This window comes from Chionomys nivalis, chromosome 3, assembly GCF_950005125.1.
Source record: "Chionomys nivalis chromosome 3, mChiNiv1.1, whole genome shotgun sequence".
Classification (NCBI taxonomy): Eukaryota; Metazoa; Chordata; class Mammalia; order Rodentia; family Cricetidae; genus Chionomys; species Chionomys nivalis.
This window is the reverse complement of record NC_080088.1, coordinates 113,390,753-113,416,291: the sequence shown is the minus strand read 5'-3', so window position 1 is coordinate 113,416,291 and position 25,539 is coordinate 113,390,753. Positions and strand designations below refer to the sequence as shown.

Here is a 25,539-nt window from a genome sequence, read left to right as displayed (position 1 = left end):
TGTGTGTGTGTGTGTGTGCTGTGAGCCACCTCTCAGGGTTGCTGGGAACCTTACTCCGATTCCTTGCAAGCACAGCAAATGCTCCTAACTGCTGAGCTATCCAGCCCCAACTATGATGTTTTAAGTAGAGAAGGAACTGGACTTCAAAGTTTGTTTGTGTTAGGAATATTTCCTAATGTGAGCTCTCTGCCGATGCAAAATGCCCAATCAAGCCAAATCAAAACAAGCCAAATTAGGCGGATCTCTGTGAGTTCGAGACCAGCCTGGTCTACAAGAGCTAGTTCCAGGACAGGCTCCAAAACCACAGAGAAACCCTGTCTCGAAAAAACAAAAACAAACAAACAAAAAAAAGCCAAATTAAGAAATATCCAGGTTTAATGGGAGTTCTGTGCTTTCGGGTGGAAAAGGGACCATGTGTTCCTCTTTTGGGAGCTCATTTAAATACCCTGGGGAGTGGTCCTGACCCCTCCCTGGGGGTGGGGTCAGGACCTGGCCTGCTGGGATTTGGAGTCCAGACCAGGCCTGGGGGCTGAGATAGATGTGAGGGGCTGGGACCTACGCTCCCAACTTGACATTCCAGACTCTTTGGATACAGGGGTGACAGAAAATTGGAGTGGTAATTATGACAAACATTTAGGCTTTCTTTGGAAAAAAAGGGCATAGACTCAAATCTGGCTACTTCCTGCGGGCAGGGGGCAGGGTGACATGGGGAAGGGGAGAGCCAGGTGTCCATGTTCAGTAAGAGGGTGGCTGGAGAGGCATCCCATGAACTGTCATCCTGGAGACGGCAGGCATCTGTTCCTTGGGGGAGATGAGAAGACAGGTGTCTAGGGAAAAAATTGTTATCACTAAAGATGAGTGTGCCAGGATGAGGAGCAGGTAGGCCCTTCATTGTGGCATCCTGGAAAACCGGAGGGTGGAAGGTCCTGTCTGCTGGGCAGACCAAGTGTCTTGAGTAGGTGCCCGCTTGAGCCTGGAGAGATGGTACCAGCATGGGTGTCCCAAGATCTTAGCAGCCGAGGGGGTGGTGAGGATTACTGTGTGAGGTCCTGTCCATCGAGGTTTGACAGATCTAGGAGTTAACTGTTTGAGGAGCACTCTGTCCCCTGGGGAGAGCGGGGCAGGTTTAGGGGCATTAGGGTTCACTGGTGTGGGGGCAGGAAGACAACTGTCAGCATGTGAACAGAGAAGGGACCTTAAAAGGGAGAGGTAGGGTAGGTACCCCGCCAGTGGAGGAGTTTGAACTGGGAGGTGATGGTTAAGGAGAAAGGGCTGCCATAAAGCAGCTCAAAAGGTCTCATCCCAGTGAGTAAGGGCAATGGGGAGAAGGGAGGGCCAAGATAACTTGAGTTTAATGGAGATTAGTTGTTTGATGAGTCCCATTGTCCAGGAGATGTTGCGAGCTTTTGACATGAGCTCCATGACCCTGAGCAACCACATCTGCTGTTTTCCTGGAGACCGGAAACACTTCTATCCATCCTGTAAAAATGTCCACAAGTGTTAAGAGATAACAAAGTTTTTTATGAATAAGCATATGAGTGAAATCAACCTGCCAATCTTCGTCCAGTTGGTGTTCGCGAAGCTGGTATAGAGACTGATGTATGTGGAGAGCCCCTTGTGGGTTGGCCTGGGCACACGTCTGGCAGGAGGAATGAACCTGTAAAATAGAATCATGGAGATGGGTGGGATTAAAAGGGGCTGCAAGAGGCAGAACAAAGCTTTGAGGAAGCAGCTAAGGATATCTCCACCCAGTAAAGGTGCTGGGCAAGCTGGTATTGCTAAGAAAGAATGAGAGAAAAGTTGTCCTGCGAGAATGCAGAACAGTGGCAAAGTTTTAAGTGGGGAGGAATGGGTCCCGTCTACCCCCATAGCTGAAATTGGTGAGGGAAATTTAAGGCTCAGTGAGAATAAAAGTAATGACTTACCAGCCATTTGTAGCTTTACCTTAGGCTTGGACAGCGTTAGGGAATAAACCAAGTCTGGGCAGCGTCAATCCTCTGCAAGGCTGAGACGTTTGAAGGCTGGCACAGTTTCACTTGCCAGTGGTGAGGCTGGACCTCTGTGGCTTGGCATAGAGGACAAGCCCGCATGGGTGCACTGTGATTTCCAGTATCCAGGTTGCTGGCAGATAAGGCACAACCTCGGTGAAAGACCCTACAGACCCCCTCCTCAGAACCCGCAGCTAGCAGGCTCCCCGGGAGAACGTCCTGTTTGCTTGAAAGATTCTCAGGATCAGCAGCTAGCCTGCTCTCGTGAGAGGAAAACAGGATATCTATAAGATAGGACATCTACAAAGCAGGATGACTTCAAAGTAGGATACCTATAAGATAAGAGCAGGATGTCTGCTGCCAGACATCCATGCTGGGAGAGGAAAACCATTCATGCCCCCCCCCCCCGCCTCATTCTGATAACCACGCTTCTGCTTCTGTAAATTGCTTTTTGCTGCCCTCTTTCCTATAAAAAGTCCTCCTCCCAGTCTACAGGCGCGCAAGTCCTCCGAAAGACTTTGCCGCCCGCAGGTACCTGTGTCTACCTAATAAACCTCTTGCAGTTTGCATCCGACTCGTGGTCTCGGCCTGGTCTGTGGGTCCGGGGTCTCCACCTGAGGGAAGGTCCCTACCGGGGGTCTTTCATTTGGTGCATTGGCCGGGAAACGAGGCCCCCACCCAGGGACCACCGACCCACCATCGGGAGGTAAGCTGGCCAGCACCGATTTGTTAGTCTGTGTCTGCGTCGTTTATGTGCTTAACTCTGTACACTCAGATCTGGGTGCTCTGTATCTGGCGGGCCCAAGAAGGAGCTGACGAGCTCGAACTTCCACCCCGCAGCCCTGGAAGACGTTCCAAGGGTGTCTGGAGTCCGGAATTAGGTGGCAGCTTTTCCGGAGCTCAATCTGTATCAGACCCAAAGTCTTGCTTTGCTGACTTGGGTCTGAATCTGGAGCCCGAAATTAGATGGCAGCTTTTTCGGCGCTCGTCTGGCGGGCCACATTCCAAAGGTGGCTGGAGCCTGATTTTTTTCAGTCTCCGTCTGAATTTTTGCTTTGGGTTTTGCGCCAAAGCCGTGCTGCGCGTCCATATTGTTTGTGTCTAATTGTTGAATTTTTGTGTTTAAATATGTTCTTTGTTTTTGTATATCTGTTTGTGCTCGAGCCTAAATCTGGTACCATGGGACAATCGTTAACAACCCCTCTTCACTTAAGAAGGGGGGAAAATTGGGGTTTTAACTGCTTCTCAGAGACTGGAACTGATGGTATTTAATAACAACAATGTCTGTCATTGTACTCTTACTGGAATTGACCTGATGATATTTGTAACTGCTTATAGAAGTTGGAAAAGTTTGACACCCCCTGTAAAATGTTGAGCCTCCTCCATATGCAGGATCAGATAGCCCAGAGGGACCTGAAGCGGCGATGGCCGAGGGGCCCCCACAAGAATCCCCGGCCCTCTCACCTATGGCTGGCCAACAGAGGGACAGACGCGAGCCGCCGCCTGATTCCACCTCCCACGCCCTTCCCCTCCGAGAGGGTCCGAATGGGCAGCAACAGTACTGGCCATTCTCAGCTTCTGATCTCTATAACTGGAAACAGCATAACCCTTCCTTTTCCAAAAACCCAGTGGCGCTGACTAATCTAATCGAGTCTATTTTAGTCACCCACCAGCCCACCTGGGATGATTGCCAGCAACTCTTGCAAGCCCTGCTGACCTCAGAGGAAGAGCAAAGAGTCTTTTTGGAGGCTCGGAGAAACGTTCCAGGCGACAACGGTCACCCAACCCTTTTGCCTAACGAAATTGACGAGGCCTTCCCTCTGACGCGACCTGATTGGGACTTCACCACAGCTGCAGGTAAGGGACACCTACGCCTCTATCGCCAGCTGCTTATAGCGGGTCTCCGAGGGGCAGCATGCCGCCCCACTAATGTGGCTCAGGTAAAGCAAGTGATACAAGGGAATGAGAAAACTCCCTCTGCCTTTTTAGAGAGGTTTAAGGAAGCATACAGAATGTATACTCCCTATGACCCGGGGAACCGGGGCAGGCCATTAGTGTTTCAATATCCTTTATTTGGCAGTCCAGTCCGGATATCAGAAGTAAATTACAGAGGCTGGAAGGTCTGCAGGGGTATACAATACAGGATCTGCTGAAGAGGCAAAGAAAGAGAGAAGGAAAGGAGAATTTACAAGTATATTCAGAGGAGCAACCAATAAATGAGGAAAGAGACATGAAACAGAATAAAGAATTAAGCAGGCTGCTGGCCACTGTAGTTCAAGGACAAGAAAGAGAGGGAGGTAGGCTGGGAGAAAGGAAGGGGGCCAAAATGGACAGGGACCAATGTGCTTATTGCAAAAAAAAGAGGCTCTTGGACCAGGGCATCCTCATCCCCTGCCGGTCACCATGGAATACCCCCCCTTTTACCAGTAAAGAAACCAGGGACTGGGGACTACCGGCCAGTACAGGATTTGAAGGAAATTACAAAAGGGTGGAGGACATACACCCCACGGTCCCCAACTCCTATAACTTATTGAGCACTCTGCCACCATCCCACGTACGTTGATGACCTCCTTCTGGCAGCCGCTTCGGAGAAAGAATGTCAGGAGGGCACAAAGTCCCTCCTACAGACATTGGGACAATTAGGATATCAGGCATCAGCCAGGAAGGCTCAGATGTGCCAGAAGCAAGTCATTTACCTAGGTTATCAATTAAAAGATGGACAGAGATGGCTGACCGAGGTGCGCAAACAGACTATCACTAACATCCCTGCCCCCTGGAACCCCCGCCAGCTGCGAGAGTTTCTGGGAACAGCGGGATTCTGCCGCCTCTGGATCCCAGGGTTTGCCGAAATGGCTGCACCCTTGTATCCTCTAACTAAACAAGGGACAATGTTTGATTGGGGAGAGGAACAGCAGAGGGCTTTCAAAAACATTAAGAAAGCCTTACCAGCCTCCCCTGCTTTAGGCCTCCCTGACATCACCAAACCCTTTGACTTGTTCGTGGATGAGAGACAGGGTTACGTCAAAGGGGTCCTAACTCAAAAACTGGGCCCTTGGAGGCGTCCTGTAGCTTATCTCTCAAAGAAACTCAACCCAGTTTCTTCAGGGTGGCCGCCCTGTCTGCGAATGGTAGCAGCTATTGCAGTCCTCACTAAAGACGCGGGTAAACTAACCCTGGGCCAGCCACTGACTATCCTGGCACCCCATGCGGTGGAAGCCTTGGTCAAGCAGCCTCCAGACCGCTGGCTCTCCAATGCCAGCATGACTTACTACCAAGCCCTGCTCCTGAATGCGGACCGGGTGCAATTCGGACCTGTGGTCGCTCTTAATCCCGCGACCTTGCTCCCCCTGCCTGAGGACCCGGAACACCACGACTGCCTCCAGATCCTCGCAGAAACACACGGGACCAGACCGGACCTGACGAATCAACCCCTCCGAGATGCTGACTATACTTGGTATACGGATGGCAGCAGTTTCCTGGCAAATGGGAAACGAAAGGCGGGGGCAGCAATGACAACAGAGACTGAGGTAGTTTGGGCAGAAGCCTTACCAGCAGATACCTCCGCCCAGAGGGCTGAACTCATCGCTCTGACCTAGGCACTCCGGATGGCAGAAGGTAAGAGACTGAATGTTTATACGGATAGCCGATATGCATTCGCCACGGCTCACATACATGGGGAAATTTATTGAAGACGAGGGCTGCTGACCTCAGAAGGAAAGGAAATTAAAAACAAACTTGAGATACTGGCACTCCTGAAAGCCTTATTTTTGCCCCCAAAATTAAGTATTATGCACTGCCCTGGGCATCAAAAAGGCCATAGCCCTGAGGAAAAGGGAAATAGGCTGGCAGATAACGCTGCTTGAGAGATTGCTATAAAATCAACCAAGACCTCCCAAGCTCTCCCCTTGACGAACCCGGAAGAGGCCCAAGCCTCCAGTTCGCTACCCTATAGTAAAGAGGACATTGATCTCCTAAAGAAAATGGGGGCCACATATGACCCCGAAAAGCAACATTGGGTTTTCAAGGAAAAGATTGGTATGCCAACAAAACATACTTATAAAATAATAGACTACTTGCATAAATTGACTCATTTGGGGCCAAAGAAGATGAAAACCTTGTTGGACAGACAGGAGTCAGGCCAATACCTCCTGAACAGGGACGGAGCCCTGCAAAAAGTGACTGATGAATGCCAAGCCTGCGCTCAGGTAAATGCAGGCAGAACCAAGCTTGGTCCAGGAGTTCGGGCACGGAGACATTGTCCCGGAGTACATTGGGAGATCAACTTTACAGAGGTTAAGCCAGGTCTCTAGGGGTACAGATACCTCCTGGTGTTCATAGACACTTTTTCAGGATGGGTAGAAGCCTTTCCCACCAAAAACGAAACCTCAAAGGTGGTGACCAAAAAGCTCTTGGAAGAAATATTTCCCAGGTACGGAATGCCTCAAGTCTTGGCACCGATAATGGGCCCGCCTTCATCTCCCAGGTAAGTCAGTAGGTGGCCAAACTCCTAGGGGTCGAATGGAAATTACATTGTGCGTATAGACCCCAAAGTTCAGGACAGGTAGAATGCATGAATAGAACAATTAAGGAGACCTTATCCAAATTAACGCTTGCAACTGGCACTAGAGACTGGGTGCTCCTCTTACCACTGGCCCTGTACAGGGCCCACAACACCCTGGGGCCTCATGGACTGACTCCTTTTGAAATCCTATATGGGGCTCCTCCCCATTTATAAATTTCTTTAATTCAAACATTGCCGATTTTGCTAACAGTCCTTCTCTGGAGGCTCATTTACAGGTGTCTACAGATTGTGCAGAGAGAGGTTTGGAGGCCACTCGCCGCTGCTTACCGAGACCAACTGAACCAGCCGGTGGAACCGCATCCCTTCCAGATAGGAGATACTGTTTGTGTCCGCAGACACCAGACCTAAAACTTGGAACCTCGGTGGAAAGGCCCTTACACTGTCCTTCTGACCCCCAATGGCACTAAAGGTTGACGGCATCACAGCCTGGATCCACGCCTCACACGTTAAGGCCACCCATACAGCTGACAAAATGGAGCCCGCCGCAACCCCAGCATGAAGAGCCCAACGCACTCAAAACCCCTTAAAGATAAGGCTTACCCGTGGGGCCCTTGGATCATTATATGGGCCCTACTAAGACTGGGGATGGCGACATTCCCGGGATATGACTGCCATCACCCGGGGGTGGAGGGGGACGACATGGGACCAGGAACAAAGACTTCTATGTTTGTCCAGGACAAAACACACAAAAGGGACATGGAGGGCCGGGGGACGGTTACTGTGCCCAATGGGGTTGTGAAACGACGGGGGAGGCTTACTGGAAACCCTCCTCCATCTGGGATCTAATCACGCTCAGACGAGGAACCACGCCTGGGTACTCAGGAAGGGGACCCTGGACTTGTGGGGGAAAAGCTTGTGGCCCCTGCTATGATATCACTACCGCTACCAATGTCCAGGACGCCACCCCAGGAGGTAGATGCAACCCCTTAGTCTTAGATTACGGAGACCAGCCAATTTAGACAACTTCAGGCAGCCATGCATACTGAGATCAAGGCGCTGGAAGAATCGGTTAGCGCACTTTAAGAGTCATTAAGCCCCCTCTCAGAGGTAGCCCTACAAAACAGGAGAGGGCTAGACATGTTGTTTTTACAAGAGGGAGGGTTATGCGCGGCACTCAAAGAGGAATGTTGTTTCTATGCGAACCACACTATGACAAAGCTTAGAGAGAGGTAAAGACAGACACAAAAGCTGCTCGAATCACAACAGGGATGGTTCGAAGGGTGGTTTAATAAGTCTCCCTGGTTTACGACTCTATTGTCTCCTCTGATGGGTCCCTTGATTGATTATCCTCCTTCTGATACTCCTGTTTGGGCCCTGCATCTTAAACTGCTTGGTCCGGTTTATGAAAGACAGGCTGTCAGTTATTCAGGCCCTAGTGCTGACCCATCAGTATCATATGGTACAACAACAGGGAACCGAGGTTCCCTAACTGCTTAGAGTAAAAGATTTAACTCTGTGATAAAAGAAAAGGGGGGAATGAAAGACCCTACAGACCCCCTCCTCAGAACCCGCAGCTAGCAGGCTCCCCGGGAGAACGTCCTGTTTGCTTGAAAGATTCTCAGGATCAGCAGCTAGCCTGCTCTCGTGAGAGGAAAACAGGATATCTATAAGATAGGACATCTACAAAGCAGGATGACTTCAAAGTAGGATACCTATAAGATAAGAGCAGGATGTCTGCTGCCAGACATCCATGCTGGGAGAGGAAAACCATTCATGCCCCCCCCCCCGCCTCATTCTGATAACCACGCTTCTGCTTCTGTAAATTGCTTTTTGCTGCCCTCTTTCCTATAAAAAGTCCTCCTCCCAGTCTACAGGCGCGCAAGTCCTCCGAAAGACTTTGCCGCCCGCAGGTACCTGTGTCTACCTAATAAACCTCTTGCAGTTTGCATCCGACTCGTGGTCTCGGCCTGGTCTGTGGGTCCGGGGTCTCCACCTGAGGGAAGGTCCCTACCGGGGGTCTTTCACTCGGAGCAGGTGTAGTGTACTATCGTGCTACGTGCCCATTTAGGCCACACTTGAAACAGTTTGCCGGTGAGGTTGATTTAGACTGGGCTCCACCAGGGTAGAGCCTTGTGGGTGGCTTCCCTTGTTCCCCTTCCTGTGACCTTAGGGCGGCTGCTAAGGCCTAGGCCTGTAGGTTAGCTGACTGCTATAGCCTTGTCTGTCGAGAAGACTCAGTTGATTTTTCTCAGGCATTAAAAACTTTAAAGGGCATTTTCACCAATTCCCATATAGGAGTTTGGGGACCATCCTCAACCTTTCTTAACTCTTTACTAATATCTGGTACTGACTGAGGAAAAAAATGGGTAATCGGAAGGATTGTTAGCTGCTTTTCTGTCTGAGAGATATTTGGAAGAGCAAAGGGAGCATGGGAGGGACTAGCCCAGTGCGCAGAGGGGGTCCAGGAGTGGAGTGGTGAGGTAGGAGGGGGAGGGGAAGGTGGAAGTTGACCTTGAACCTCCGAATTGGGAAGGGAAGGGAAAGAATGTTGCTCCACAGGAGGGGGTTGGGAAGTGTGGGCTTGAGGGAGTGGGGGAGGGGCTAGTGCCTCTGGCAGCATGGTGCTGTGAGACACTGGCTACTAAGGGGGAGCAAGAGCACAGAGCCCCAAAACCATGGACATATGTAAGCTCTGTCCATTTGTCCTTACAGTGACAAAAATTTTCTAGATCCCGGAGGACAGTAAGTTCAAGGCTTCCCTCTGGTGGCCAACGTGTCCCATTGTCAAGACAGTATTGAGGCCAACTCTTAGAGCATAGGGAAATTAGCTGTTTGGGACAAATTGTGTCATTGTCTCAGTTAAGCCCAGTTTAAAGAGATTTTGTAGAAGGCATCCTAAGGGAGACAACAGATCCAGTTTTGAACCGTAAGTACCCATTTTAGAGTCTATGCCCAACTACGTGACCTAAGTCCACTCCAGTGTATCTGCCAAAATGGCTCTTAGGTCCAAATGGGGCCGCAGAGATTGAATGCCTGACATCCCAAAACAAACAGGTCTCCGCCTCAGCCAAGCCCAGTCCTGTGGGTCTGACCGCCACTGGGAATCGAACCCCTGGCATAAGCTCACGACTTCAGCAGGAATCTGAAAAACAACAAAAATAAGTACGAATGGGTCCCCCCCCACAAACCCTTAGCATAGACAAGAAAAGAGACTCACCAAGACACAGCCACTGTTGCCCAGGAGCCAGTTTTAAGCGTAATGTAGAGAATTAGAATTGTAGACTAGGGGGCTTTCAACAAGGAAAGGGCCTGCCCTATCTTGGTGGAACCTCCAAAATGTTAGGAATATTTCCTAACGCAAGCTCCCTGCTGACGCAAAATTCCCAATCAAGCCAAATCAAAACAAGCCAAACTAAGAAATATCCAGGTTTAATGGGAATTCTACACTCTTGGGTGGCCTCGAGGGGCCACGAACATGACTACTGGGAGGAAGGAAAAGGGACCATGTGTTCCTCTTTTGGAAGCTCATTTAAATACCCTGGGGAGTGGGATTTGGAGTCCAGACCAGGCCTGGGGGCTGGGATAGATGTGAGGGGCTGGGGCCTAAGCTCCCAACTTGACAGTTTGTATTCCAGGCATTGGAAGAACTTGGTCACCAGATCAGGAAAGGAAGGGTACAGTGGGGATGGGAAGGGCCTTAGCCTTCAGGATAAAATGGACCAGACCCATGTCTGTGCCTCTGCTCCTAGGACGATGGATCCCTGTTTGCAGGTAGGGGAAACTAGACCAAGGAATTGATCTCCTGCATGGCCGAGTTATTTACTTACCTACTCATTAGGTCAATAAACTGCATTTTATGTAATTCCACCATTGATCGTGAAACTCTGTGGTTTGGGAGGCAGGGAGCACAAAGCAGAGAAAACAAGGAAATAGATGGTCAGCTAAAAATTCCTATAATTATCAAGAAGGCCAGTTAATGGTACTTGGGGGTAGTATGGAAAGGTTGAGAGCCCTGTGAACAGCAAGGATGCAGTGGTGGGGGGGGCCTTAGTCATTTTTTGTCTAACTAGAACTTGTTCCCACCTTTAGACCTAGATGAAAGAAAAATATAATCTGAAATCAAGTTTATAGCAAGGGCTGAGTAAGGCTGACACCACCACTTATACTGAAAGATAATCTCACTGCTAGAGTTGTCCATTAACTGGGTCTCTCCATCAGGGTGGTCGAAGTTCTCAGAAATGGGAGGCACAAACAGGTCACCCACCCTCAGCAAGCCTGGTCCCACCCATTCCTGTTTCCACCAATAACCCAGAAGCAGTAAACCAGTGGTCATCATTTCCAGGATAAGATGGTGACATCATAGATATCTGGGCTTCATCCTGCCTCTTGGCCACTGTCCCCACTCCTCTGCCTCATGTGGCATCAACTCTCGGACCTATCATGGGATGACCCCAGCCAGAGCCCAGAAGGAGTATCAGCAGGAATAGAAGTCTCAGCAAATACTGTTCACCCATCACACCCACAAGAAACAGGACCTCACTTCTCCTCTGTCCCATAGAAAGCACTTCAGGGTAGGACCAGGGATCATGGAGTTGCTGATAAAATTAATGTTCTCTGTTTTCTGGATGGAGGTAACGCAGCATCTCACGATGCAGCCTAGCCTCGCCTCAAACTTGCAGCAATCGTCCTGCTTCATTCTCAAAAGTGCAAGATTCCGACACAGTTCTAATCAGATCTAGAGAAAGCAGGTCCAAGGCAGGGAGCTACCCTGCTGCTGTAGGAGCTCCTTTAAGATACCAGCCCACTTGGGTGTGGCCTCTTATACTGTAAATGGCAATGTAAAGCTCCCGCTCACTCTCTTTTGGCGGCTGGATTCAGTTACTGTTCTCCATTTGTGCAGAGGACTGTGATCTGTGAGTCTACCCCTAAGTAAATAACCCTTTATTATACTCAATTCTGAGCTAGTGTGGAATTTCTTTTTAACATCCATCGTCACCCTGCCTCTATTTTTATTTTAAAAAATTATACATTGATGTACATGTTTGTATGTGTTTATGGTGTGTGTAGGTAGATGTAGGTGGTACAGTTTAACTGTGGTGGTCAGCCAACTTTTCTAGGCAGATGTAAAAGAAATTCTCTGGGCAATTGCCCAGTCAGAGAATGACACAGCCTAGCTTGGCAAATGTAAAAAAGTAAACGTGACAGGGTAAAGGACATCTACCAATTGCTGCACTCTCCCCAAGTCACCAATTTCTCACATGAATCAAGTTCCTGTTTTGTTTTTATTTATAAAGGTCCTAGGACTGCTGAAAATTGAGGCAGACCTGGGTTTAGAGAGCCACCTAGTGTTCAGAAAGCAGAAGTGACTCAATGTGACCTGAACTCCAAGTCAACCAGTACTACATGTGTTAACACTTCTGTGTTAGCACAGCACACCATTTTCTCTGTGTATTTCTGTGCTCTTGTTTCAGCTCCATTGATCCTCCTGGCTATCTTCTTGATAGTTGATCCCACTTAGCTGGAAGTAACATCGTAAGGTGTGATTTGAAATTGGCCGTGATCTAGTTGTTTTGTTCTCTCTCTCTCGCTCTCTCTCTCTCTCTCTCGCTCGCTCTCTCTCTCTCTCTCTCATGTGTGTAATGCTTGTATCTTTGCGCACACTTCTGTATGTGTGTGAACACACATGTGTAAGTGTGTGTATGCATGTCTGTGTTCATTCATATGTGTGGTGTGAGCATATGTAGCTATGTGTATGTGTGTGAATGCATGTTTGTGTTCATGAGGTGTCCATGTGGATAGAAGCAGGAGTATGGCATCATGCATCTTTCTTAATCCCTCTACTCTTAGGTTTCACTGAGCCACTGAATGCAGTGCTCACTGATTGACAAGATTTAGGGACTGTGAGCTCTGGGGCCCTGCTGTCTCCTAGGGTGTCTTTGCCTTCTTTTTTCTTGCTGTGATAGAATACTGACCAAAAACAACTTCAGAAAAGCAGACATTTATTTCATCTGCAGGTTACAGTCCATAATGAAGGACAGTCAGGTCATAAACTCAGGCAGGAACCTGGGGACAGGGATTGAAGCAGAGGCCACGGAGCAACACTGCTGACTGGCTTGATCCCCATGACTTGCTCACCTTGATTTCTTATACCACCTCAAACACCAGTGCAGGGTGGCACTGCCCACAGTGAGCTGAACCTTTCCACACAGAGCAGTAATCAAGAAAACGCTCCACAGACTTGCTACAGGCCAGTCTGAGGGAGGCATTTTCTCAACTAATGTTCCTCTTCCCTATTGTCCCTACCTTGTATCAAGTTGAAAACAACAAAAACAGAATACCAGCACATGGGGTATCATCTGCACATGACCGTATCATTTCTTACGTGAATGCTGGAGATCCAAACCGGGTCCCTGCACTTTCCCAGCAGGGAGCACACTGACAGCCATCTCCCTATGCCCGATCTGTATTGTTTTGTTGGTATCGAAACTGCCTCGGGACATTGACTAAACATTCCCACTTCTGTCCACAGAGATCACACGGGATATGCAGATTGAGTTCCATCTCACCTGTTTAAAGAGTTACGTCCTTTAATTCACGAACCTGGCATTTCTGCACCTGTTGGCTTTCCTTGGTTTTTAAATACATCTTACAATTTCTTACCCATTGTTTACATTTCTTTCAATATTTTTGGAGAGAACTTAGGTACACTGTGGAGAGCCAGGGACAAGGCAGTAGCAGGATCGACGGCTATTTGAATGACTGCGTTACTCACTTTCCTGCTGATGTGCTATCCAGTCGATGCTCTTATCTGGAGTCCTCCCTGTGCGTGGCTGGTGTGCTGCTGTGCGGCGAGTTCATTTTCTGATGTGTGTTAGTGTTCCCTTTATGACTTTGTTGAATTGATTTCTTAACTCTAATACTGGTCTGTGGATTCTTCTAGATTCTTCGCACACATTAATAAAATAATGGACTCGTCCACTTTCCCCATGTGTACGAATGACAGCCAACCACTGCTGCCCTCACTTCTGGCTACTGTCTCCTCTTTGTTCTGCGATGGACAGGTCTCCGTTGTTCAGCTGGGAAGACTGTCCCCAACCTGCAGCCTGGTTGGGGTTTCTCTCAACCTCCCTAATGCAGCCCTGGATCACTAGCTCCCAGAACCATTGGACACCTAAGTCTGGTGACTAGATAACATGAACAACTCACTTTTTTTGTTTTTATGAGATAAGGTTTCTCTGTGTAGCCTTGGCTAACCTGAAACTCACTCTGTAGAAGAGGCTGGCCTCAGATTCACAGAGATCCGCCTGCCTTTGCCTCCCCAGTGCTGGGATCAAAGGCGTGCACTACCACCACCTGGCTAACGGCTCACATCTTGATGAGACACGGACTAACCTGGTGTATGTAACCTTTCCCAAAGCCAAATGCCTAAGTGGGCAGTGATGTGTGTGTGTGTGTGGCTCCTCCTTCATCAGAGCCCAAGTGAGCTTCCCTACACCCTGAAAGGGTCACCAAAAACACTCAGTGTCCTCAAAATAGTAAGTGGCAGCTCACCTGTCCAGGATGAGGACTGCCATGAGCTATTTTTGATGGTGATCTCTAGTTGTGTCCTGTGGAGGGTTGCCTGTACACAGATCAGACTGCATCCGATCCATTCGCACAGACAAACGTGTAAAATGTCCATGGGCTCAGCTGTGTCACTTGCTCACCACCACCAGAATTGTGGGAAAGCCTGGCAGTGCTTTATGTTACCCATCTGTTAGAACACGTTCGCTGGGGTGCGACAGTGTCACATGTGTGGTGAGTGTGCGCACACACTGGGCTCAGGGTTGGTGAGAATGAGGAGCACGGTGACAGTTAAGCTGACCTCTTCCTTTTCTGCATGGCCCCGCTGACCAGCTCAGCAGAGCAGAAGCCCATGGGACACCGTCGGGCACAAGACTGCCAGTTCACAGCCATACGTTCCTCGCCACTGTTGGCATTTGCCCATTTCTTGCCACACAAACTGCTTGCTTTCCCTGCTTCTAAGATGACCTGCCAGGGTCCCCCTTCCATCACCCACATGTTTGGCTCAGAGCTGCCATCCACAGTTAGACATGAGTAGATTGTACCACACGGGAAATAGACATGATGCCCCTGAACCATATAATTTAAAATGACTAAACGATACATTTTATTAATGTTAAACCTTAAATAACAACACAATGAAAATAAAATTAAACAAAATTAAAGGCAATATTAACAATGCAAACAGTAATAAAAATAAATTAAACAAAATTCAAGGTGATATTAACAATGAAAACAGTACTAAGAATGAATTGAACAAAATTAAAGGTGATATTTACAAGGAAAACAATAAAAAATTAAAGAAAATCAAAGGCAGTATTAACAAAGAAAACAAAATTAAAGGCGATATTAACAGTGAAGGCAACAGTAAAAAGGAAGTGATGGAAACAGGTACAAGATCCACAGCGAAGCACTGGGCTGAGCTTCAGGCGATCAGTCCAAGACAGGGAGTCGCGATAATATGAGCAAAGGGGTCAACACCTGGTGGTGGTACCCACAGAGACAGTTGACCTGAGCTAGTGAGAGCTCACTGCCTCTGGACTGATAGTGGGGGAACCTGCACAGGACCAAACTAGGCCCATTGAATGTGGGGGACAGTTGTGAGGATGGGGCAGTCTGTGGGGTCACTGGCAGTGGGACCAGGATATATCCCTAGTGCTCATACTGGCATCTTGGAGCACATTCTCTTTGGAGGGATACCTTGCTCAGACTAGATATAGGGGTAAGGGCTATGTCCTCCCTTGAAGTAATGTTTCAGACTTTGTTGACTCCCCATGGGAAGCCTTACTCTCAATGAAAAATGGGTGGGGGGTGGGTTGGGAGAAAGAGTTGGGCAGGAGGGAAGAGAGTGGGAACGGGGATAGCTGTGTAAAATGAGAAAAGATTGTATTAAAAAAAGAATTTAAAAATATTAAAGGAGATATTAGTAATAGAACAATAAAGATTTAAACAAATTAAAAGTGATATTAACAATAAAAATAATAAAAAGAATTAAACAAATTAAAGGTAATATTAACAATGAAAACATAATTAAAAGGGAGATTAACAATGAAAACAACAATAAGAAAGGAACAAAATAAAAGGATATGTTTTCTCTGAAAAGGGGAAGGACAGCTGATACGTGAACTGTTTCTGGGTGGAACTCAGAAGGTATTTCTACTACCTGTGAAATTACCAGGCATGAGAACAGATCATGAGACACACAAGGGAACCCACTTTAAGAGTTTATCGAGAGATAGAAAGACACGTGTGAAGGCCTGAAGAGGTTGGTGCAGGAAGAGTGCTTAAAATGGGCGTGTCTAGCATTTAAAGGCTGCCTAGAACATGTGCATAGGTACTTACGTAGCTGTGCCACACACAGATCACATGACCACACTGCACATAGATCACATAGGGCTTGAGGACCCTGGGTGGTTGTGGAAGGTGCCTGATTACTTGATGGCACATGCATGGCCCTGGAAACCGGGCGTGTCGGTGCTTGAGGTGGCTAGACATTTTGCCAAAGCACTGCATGATGAAAATGATAAAAACCTAACTAAATGTCAACACCAGGAAGAGGGGAAACAGGCTCTGGGTCACCTAATTGCACACCAGCAGCTAGAAATAAGTGCAGCCACACCTAGTGTATCAGATGATGCGGGCAGAAACTGATCGAAATTCAGAAGCTGTTCTGTACCAGCTCCTGGCACAATTGGTTCTCAAACTGCAGGGTTCTCTTAGGGGTTTCAGATCTCCCTGTGGCCCTGCCACAGAAGCTGGTCTCAGAGGCAGCATCTCTTGGTTGTTCAGGTCTTGCTGTTGTAGGGTCTTTAGGTTTTACTGGTGTTGTGTTGCTCTTTGTGGTGTTGCGTGTGTTCTTACCTTTTATACTCATCTTTTCCTCTAATAGGTGTGGTTAGGGCTGCCTGAGATTCTATTGAATGATCTTCTAGGTGCCATGTATCCAAAGCTCAGGTGGTTGTTCCTCGTGATACTGTCAGTGCCACAGTTATGGTTACCCTGCTGGTTACTCCATGTTCTTGGAGATAGCTCAGCGCTCCTGTGCTTTTCTCTGCTCCCTTGGAGTTTGCTGTCTCAGGCTAGATTACTGGCTTTGACGTGTTTCTGTAAATCCTGGTCTGGAACCCCTCCTGCAGAAGTCCCTGGCTTGGAGTTGGTCCCACAAAGTTTTCTGGCTCTGGTCTACTGCCTTGGAGTTCCCTTGCTCACCCCTCCTTGCTTCATTCTGCCCCCACCTGCTCACCGTCACCCCAGGCTTGCTCACCCACTGCCTCTCCCCATCCCTTTCACGCTGTTCCCCCTCCTGCACACAGCTGCCATTTTCTGCTCATCTGTGTTCTAACTTACTTCTCTGCTGTAACTGTCTGCTGACCTGTGTCCCCACGTCTGCCTAGTGCCCAGCTACTTGCCCGTGTCCCCAGTGCCCACCTGGATTCCATTCTATCAGCCTGTGCTTCCTCTAATCATTGATTCCCTTAATAATCTCCTCCATCCCTCTTGCTAACCCATGTCTCGTCCTGCTCGTGTGTGTCACCTCTTGTTCACATCTTTCTCTTCTTGATCAGCTGTGCTGTCTCTGGTCACACAGGTTCTCTCCTGTTCATCTGACCCACACATGCATACATGCATGTAAGCACACACACGACACACATATGCACACACACCACGGCACACTCATAGGTCCTTCAGCTCACCCATGTCACTCGTGCTCAACTGTGTTCCCTTAAGCACAACTCTGCCCTTCCTGCTGACCCTTGGGCCTCCAGCTCACCAGTGTCCAGTCCTCCCCCCTCCCCTCTCCTGAGGACATGTCAGCCAGTGCTCACACTGTCAACTATGGCTCATGTGATACAATCAGGCCTTCTTGTGTTCCTCCATGTTTCTACCTCATCAGTCTGTCCTCTTGAGTGGCCCATGTCCCCTCCTGCACATCTCTGTCCCCTCCTGTCAACCTTTGTCTCTCTATTTAAATAAATCCCATAATGATCAACTGTGCACCATCCTGATAATCTATCACCCCCATTCTCTCCCAGCACCCCTCTTTCTCACCTGCTCACCTATATATCCTACCGCTTTCCTTTGTCCCCTCCTGCTTACCCTCGCTGGTGACAATCTGCCTTTCCCCGCCTATCTCAGAAAGTCCTAGTGCTCCCTCTAGTGCCACTCCGCTCATCCTAAGAGAGGTAACCCGGCTTCTGGTCAGCCAGGAACATGTAAGGGGGGTGATGCCTAAGGCCACTAGGTTATAGACTTCCCCAGGGTCAGCCAGGAGCATGTCAGCTGGCCATGCCTAAGGCCACCATGTTATAGACTTCCCCAGGCACATGTCCAGTCAGCAAAGTGGGAATCCACTGGAATTAAGGGCCAGCCTCCATACAAGTACCTCACACTCAAATCAAACCTGAAAAATGCCAAATGCCCCTGACTCTGCCCTCAGGCTGTGTGGAACCAGCAAGGAAATAAGTTGACCTACAGGGCTCTGCATTCTCTCTGTCTATGGATGAGCATGCATTACCCCAGATGTGGCAGGAAATGAGATTGCATTCCTTTTATTCAATGTGAGTTTTTCAGCTCTATCCACCTTATCTGGTTTGACCTTTGACCTTCCAGTCTCCAATTATTCCACACTGGTATTTTTTTATTTATTAGATATTGAAAAAAAATACCAATCCAAGTTCCTAGTGCCACTGTCAGTGGCCCCTCAGTCTGCCCCAGCCATACAACTGTCAACCCCATTCAAAGGAACTAGTTTGGTCCTATCCTTGTTCCTTCCCAGTCTGGCTGGAGTTGGTGAGTTCCCATTAGCTCAGGCAAACTGCTTCAGTGGGTGAACCCATCATGGTCTTGACCTCCTTGCTCATATTCTCACTCCTTCCACTCTTCAACGGGACTTTGGGAACTCAGTCCAGTGCTCCAATGTGGTTCTCTGCCTCTGTCTCCATCAGTTTCTGGATGACAACTCTATGGCCACACTGATATTAATGGCAAGCCTCAACCAGTCTGGTTTTATGCCCTTTTGACTTGCATTATATGTATTATGCATAATTATATGTTTAATAATTATATGCATAGTTATGTGTAATTATTATATTGTGTATACATATACACATAATGTGCCTAATTATTATATGTCTAATCTAGACAAGTTTATTTTCACACCTTCTTTTATGTTCCTAGCTAGTTGCCTCATTTTCCTCCTGTAGTGAGATATCATGTCTAAGTTTCAGGGTTGTTTGAAGGTCTTTGACTATCTAGAAGCTATAATAGAATTCCAGACATCAAATGACCTGTCCTAGAATGGCTCAGGACAGTATGGGGACCGCAAAGACCCTCCCTATAGCCTCTATGATGAATGTCTACTTCACCTGAGTTACACCTGAGTTACCACCAAAATCCATGAGTAGGATAGGGCTGAATTACCCAAAAAGAACTCAGATTCTATGACCTCCATAAAGCTTGTGACTTGCCAATAAAAAGCTGCTGCCATCTATGAACTGGATAACCTCAGGCTGAAGTGTGAAGTCTTACAGATCTAGTCTAGGATGTTGTCAATTGTCCCCACAGAGGGATGCTATAGAGTCCTTGGGGTTAGAAACTGACCGTGGACTATTGGGATAGCTGCCCTTGACCCTGTGCTTTCCAGTATCCAGAGGGATGCTGCCATGGACAGGTGCACGCAGCTATGAGAGGAAACACAGTACTGAACTTACAACTTTTATTTTCTTTGTATACATTTTTATTGCTTTATAAATAATAACATTCAAATTTTCCACTTCCTCCCCTCCCCCATTTCCCTCCTGCTCCCCAACTCATCCTCCCCCATCCCCCTCCAGTCCTAAGGCACTGGGATTTGTCTCTACTGCATGACTTTTTGGGATCCTAGTCTATTTGGATAAACTTACAACTCTTCCAGCTGCTTTTTAAACTTTCTTAGTGGTTGATATGGGCCCTGAGCGCCCCCGTGTGGCCTCAGAGGGGCTGTGCATACACTAATCATCCCGGCCCAGTTCTCCAGAGCTTGCTAAGCATCCCAGGTGAGGTTAGCAGAGCAAACGCAGAGACCCTGACAGAAATGAAAATATTCTAAAGAGAAGCTTGAGTTTTTCCATCTGAAAACAATATATCCCAAAGAAATGGAAATTTCCCCAGGATCTCGCGCCAGTGGAAGGAAAATGCACCAGCCGGAGAGGAAATTTGTTTCCCAGAAGATTCCACAGAATTCTCACAATTCATCAGACCACTTCATAGGAAAGACGGAAGCCCTCTATGGAAACCTGCATCTCACTTCAGATGACTGGGTAGTCTCTGAAGCCCAATGTGGCCACATTAAATAAATCTCCTTTTCCCGCTATTAATTTGGCTATTTCAGTTGGCTTATTAAAAATGGGCGGGCAAACCTGGTAGTTTATGGAAATGGGTAAACGAACCTGGCTTGGGGCACAGGCTGAGTTCAGTATCACAAGGCTGTCCTGAAACTAGAAGCACACAGCTGACCTCAAAGATTCCCCCCAGTACAAACGAGTCTGAGTCACCCTAGAAACATCCCTCTGCTAAACACACTCACACACTCACACCCACTGTGACCCAACCTGGCCCTTGTGTGCCCAGAACAGCCTGGGACAAACCTGGATCACATGGGCCTCTCTGGGGAGAGGGCTGTGGCCAGTAGCATGGGCCACCCAGTGTGTCCTGGAACCATCTGGACGGTGCCAGGAAGAAGTGGCTCAGCCGGGCGGTGGTGGCGCACGCCTTTAATCCCAGCACTTGGGAGGCAGAGGCAGGCGGATCTCTGTGAGTTCAAGACCAGCCTGGTCTACAAGAGCTAGTTCCAGGACAGGCTCCAAAACCACAGAGAAACCCTGTCTCGAAAAACAAAAAACAAAACAAAACAAAAAAAAACAACAAAAAAAAGTGGCTCTCCAAAAAGTCACTCCTATTCTCGACAAGATCCCAATACCTAGCTTTGCCGCAGAGATTCTGTGCCCTAGTTACTTGCGATTGGTTGGTCAGTGCCCATCCTGTGTGGTAGAGTAAGCCAGTTATGGGTCCTCCAGGAATGATCCCCAGCCCATCTTCCCGACCTTCCAGGAAAGACTTCTCTGTGTATCTCCAGGCATGACCTGCTTGGCCTCCCTCCTGTGTCCAAAGCCTTTACCTGGCTGATGGATGCTTCCTGACCAGCAGGAATTGTGGAGCTGAAGGCCAGATGATGGGACCCTCCACACAAGACACCTCTTCCGATTTTGACTTCTGTGATGTGCTTCCCCCATGACAAGCTATTTACTTTCGGTGAGTTAGGTGGTTTAACGCTCATGAAAAGGCCCATGTGGAGGAAATAAGATTCAGCTGTGATGCTTGTGTGGAAATGTCCAGTGGTTAGATGGGATGCTGCAAGCCATGCTAGACTCACCATAGTTACTGTGAGTTCACTCACACATGCGTGTGTGTGTGTCAGAGCCAACATCAGCTGTCTTTTCTCAGACATCATTCACCTTGTTTGTATGACAGCCACTTGGCGTCCTAGAGGCTGTAGACCAGGCTGGTTAACCAGTGAGCCACAAAGACCCACCTATCTCCACCTCCACAATACTGAGATTAAGGCATTCACCACCCATGCTGGCTAATTTCATGTCAGCTTAATACAAGCTCCAGTTATCTGAAAGGAAGGAACCTAATTGAGAAAATGGTGTCCAGAAGATTGGGTGGTAAGATTGCTGGGGTGGTGCCATCCCTGGGCTGATGGTCCTGGCTTCTATAAGAAATCAGGCTGAGCAAGCCGTGAAGAGCAAGCAGTCAACAGTACCCCTCCATGGCCTCTGCATCAGCTCCTGCCTCCAGGTTCTAGCCCAGTTCCAGTCCCTGCCTTGTAAATCCTTTCCTCCCCAAGTTGCTTTTGGTCATTGTTTCATGACAGCAACAACAACCCTAAGTAAGATACCATCACACACAGCCTTTTTTTTTAAACAGGGGTTCTGGGACTTGAACTCATGTCCTCGTGCTGGCACAGCACTCTTCTTCACTAACCATATCCCCAGTCTTTTCTCTCTATTTCAACCTGAACCTCACATCAGTGCCCTGGAGACTGGTTTTGGCTTTTGCTTTTTCAGTTTTCTTTTGTTTTCTTTTGTTTTGTGTTTGGGGAGGGTGTGTCTCTGGACCTCTCTGTTCCTCTTCTCAGCATGACCACACTGAATAAATCTCCATTCTCTGCTTGTCACAGTCAAGTCTTTAATTGGTTTTTGAGGTAGCACTAGAAGGCGCTACCTGCTGCAGTCCCACTGCTAGGAGCTGGGAATTCGAAACAGCCTAGCGCCAGGATCCTTGTGCTTGAAGTCCAAGGTAACCGGTGTCCAGCCTGAACGCTAAAGTCACAAGTCAAAGGCTTCTAAATCCTGGAGTAATCGGGCCCAGTCACTCAGGGCTGGCACTGTGAGCTCCTGGGCCTGTTGGGCTTGGGTACTGTAATGACAACATCAGGTTGCAGCTGAACTGAGTCAGTGAGAAGTAGTCCCTACACAACAGCTGAACACAACTTGTTCTTGTTCCTTTCTCTTCTCAGTGTAAGGAGAAGCTGAGGAAGCCGCTGCCCCCACAGTATGCCCTGGAGCTGTTCACAGTCTATGCCTGGAAACATAGATTCACTGAGTTTAATATAGCCCAGGGCTTTCGGACAGTCTTGGAACTGGTCACCAAGCACAGGGAGCTTCAAATCTACTGGACAATGTATTATGACTTTCAAGATCAAGACATCTCCAACTACCTGCACAGACAGCTCACAAGAGCCAGGTAGGCTGATCCCCTCATGACTCAGCTCCTCAGCATGAAAACCCAGACTATAGCAGTGGAAATGGGGAGTGGAAGCTCCGTGTCCTGTCACTGTTCAAGGCTGTCTCCTTATTGGCATGAGGGCCACTATCACTTGGAGGCCGGGGTGGGCTCTCCTGTCTGCAGATACAGAGAACAAGGCTTTGACCCTGTCCAGACCCAAACAGCAGAGGGAGGGGAGTACATGGAGCGGGAACTGAGATGTTCCAGCTGTATTAGAAGTCATCAGGGTTGTGGACTCAGAAGACTGGCGCTGGACTAATGAACTGTGAACAATACAGTGACTCGTCACATGTCCTGATCCTGTGCTGTGTTTGGCCCTTACACTTCATCCTTTGAGACGAACTGGTTGAACTCTGTCCATCTTACAAACAGAGAGGCTGAGGAACCTGTCCCAGGACACAGTTGCTAACCGGTAGAGGATTAGAACCCAGGCCTTCCAGGTCGTGGGCAAGGATCCCTCCAGGCTTGCTCTATGCTGTCGGGCAGGGACTCAGGACAAACCGAATAGGGATGTTCTGCTGGGCTCCTCCCCTGTCCCTGTGCAGTGGTACCTAGGGTACCAGACAGCTGGTCAGTTCCTTCTCTGAATGTGCTCTGCAGGCCTGTGATCCTGGACCCGGCTGACCCAACAAGCAATGTGGCTGGTTCCAACCCAGCGGGATGGTGGCTGCTGGCAGAAGAAGCTGTGGCCTGGCTGGATTACTCATGTGTTAAGAATCGTGCTATGTCCCCAGTGCGCTCCTGGGCTGTGTCGGTGAGACATTGTCATCACTCTGTCCCCTTGCACACTTCATCTGTTTGGAGAATATTCTCAAATGATGTGGTATTTGACTGAAATTCTCCACACTTCTACGGTGGCTTCTTTTACAGCCATTTTAGCACCATTCGGATATTTCACAGGTTGGCAAGATCGCACAGTGGGTAAACCACGTGCTGCCTACACTGATGTCCTGGGCTTGATCCCTAGAACCCTTCGGTAGAAGGAGAGAACAACTCATCCAAGTTTCTTCTGACCTTAACCTCTGTCTGTTACACAAGTGAGCACACACAAACACACACGCACATACATACATTCACTCACACATTCTGGCAAACTCATAAGCTCACACATATAAAAACACTAACATACTTTCACACACACACATGCACATACACAAACTCACACACTCACATAAGCACAGACACAAACACATAGGTGCATCCACACACTGACACGCATAGAGAATGTGCAAAGGAGACTCAGGGCTGAAGCCACTGGCTCAGGGATGCTCAGCTAAGGAGAGGTGGGTCAGGGAATCCTGTGGACTCTGAAGCCAGTGCTCAGGTCCATAAGGCAGCCCATCTTTCCTGTCTCGTTGTCATGTGGCCAACAGGACTCAGGGGAGCTGTGTCACAGGTAAAAAGAAACAGAGGGACCTTTTCTCTTGTGAGGCAGGGGACTTTCTGATGCTAGGGACTGATGAGGTCATGCATGACATCAAGATGGAGCTTAGCATGGGTGCAGTGACTTGGAAGCAAACTTCAGAAGGTCGGGAAGGGAGAGGGAAATGTGAGAAGTTAATCTGGGACATGTGATGGAGGCAGCTGTGACTGTGGTCTGTCGTGTGGTCCCGCAGCAGACGGGTGGCTAGTCCCTCCCTCCCAACTGGCAGATGTGTCACTAAATGAGGGGACCTCAGGTCGGACTTCATGGACCACAATGGGCTGAGCCATAAAGATGTCCCATCTTGCCAACATGGGATGTGCAGTCCCTTCTTCTGAGGGGCTCCAGGTGGCCAGTCATGGGGCCCACCCCCAGAGCTCATTTGCATACCAGGAATGCGGGCTCCTGACATGATTGTGTTTTCTATTGCAGCCTCAAGTTTCTGTGCCACCCCAACAGGCTAGTTGTTTTTCTTTGCTTGTTTTGTTGTGGACTTCTGCTGTGTAGTCGTAGATGACCTGCATTCGCCATCCTCCTGTCTTAGTGCTGGGATGACTGCAGTGTAGGTCTGATGTGCCCTCCCTTCCCTCCATCCTCAGGTGGATAAGAACTGGAATTGAGTCCTCATGGGATTCACTGTCCCTTCTTCTGAGGGGCTCCAGTTACCTCCCCTCAGAGCTCATTTGCATACCCTTCCTGGTAGGAATGCGGGCTCCTGACATGATTGTGTTTTCTATTACAGCCCTGAGTTCCTGTGCCACCCCAACAGGTTAGTTGTTTTCTTTGTTTTTTGTTTGTTTGTTTTGTTGTGGACTTCTGCTGTGTAGTCGTAGATGACCTGCATTCTCCATCCTCCTGCCTCAGTGCTGGGATGACTGCAGTGTAGGCCTGATGTGCCCTCCCTTCCCTCCATCCTCAGGTGAACGAGAACAGGAGTTGGTGCTTTCTGTGAGCATAGCAGCACCTGCCCAGAAAGTTCCGGAGTCAGGGGATGTGCTCCTCTGCTGCAGGCCTTGACGAGAAAGGGCAGGATGCTGTCCAAGGTCCCAGAGGAGTGTCCACTCTAGGGTCAGATTCCAGGCTTCTGACTCCTGCCTGCCCACCCTTCCATCCTGTCCCATCACAAACAGCCTACTGCATCTGCCTTATCCTCTGACAGTGTTCTCTGGGGGACTAGAGATTCAGAAGGGGAGGGAGAATTCAAGCTTGATTCTGTCTGTGCACCTGTTAGGAGGTTCTGTCCAAAGTCTAATCAACAACAATAAACCACAGCAAATGCCATGAGGGTGTGTGAGATGAGCCAGAGAAGTATAGGTGTGTGTGTGTGTGTGTGTATGTGTGTTCATGGTTCAACTAGATGCATTTATTGCGTACATGCTACATGTTCCCCATAGGTCCAGGCACTGATTGCTCAGCTGTGGACAGAGCAGAACCAACCACTATAGCTATGATGTCACATGGCTTGGGATCCCCAGGTCACTTATACATCAATCTGAGTCAGGAATCCCTAGTTCCTTCTGTCCTTGTCCCAAAGACAAGATTCCAAGACCTGCTCCATCTGACTCAGAAGCTGTTCTGCAGCTGCGCATGGCTACAGGGACCTGGGAATGTGAGCTGTGCACATGAAGATGCATGGTGGCTGCAGCATGCAGGCTGGGGTTCGAGGAAGTGTGTGACAAAAATGCATTGAATTTGTGACATTGGTGGTCACAAAA

The 25,539-nt window shown here is 48.6% G+C and overlaps 1 protein-coding gene across 1 annotated transcript; it reads left to right on the top strand.

Moving 5' to 3' along the window:
• The first annotated feature begins 1,534 nt into the window (after positions 1 to 1,534).
• Positions 1,535 to 24,444, top strand: LOC130871415 (2'-5'-oligoadenylate synthase 1A-like). The gene is made up of 6 exons (XM_057764747.1): positions 1,535 to 1,585; positions 3,381 to 3,546; positions 3,840 to 3,928; positions 22,133 to 22,359; positions 23,002 to 23,155; positions 24,424 to 24,444. Exons 1-6 carry the CDS (start codon positions 1,535 to 1,537, stop codon positions 24,442 to 24,444), a joined length of 708 nt encoding a protein of 235 aa, XP_057620730.1.
• The last annotated feature ends 1,095 nt before the right edge of the window (positions 24,445 to 25,539 follow it).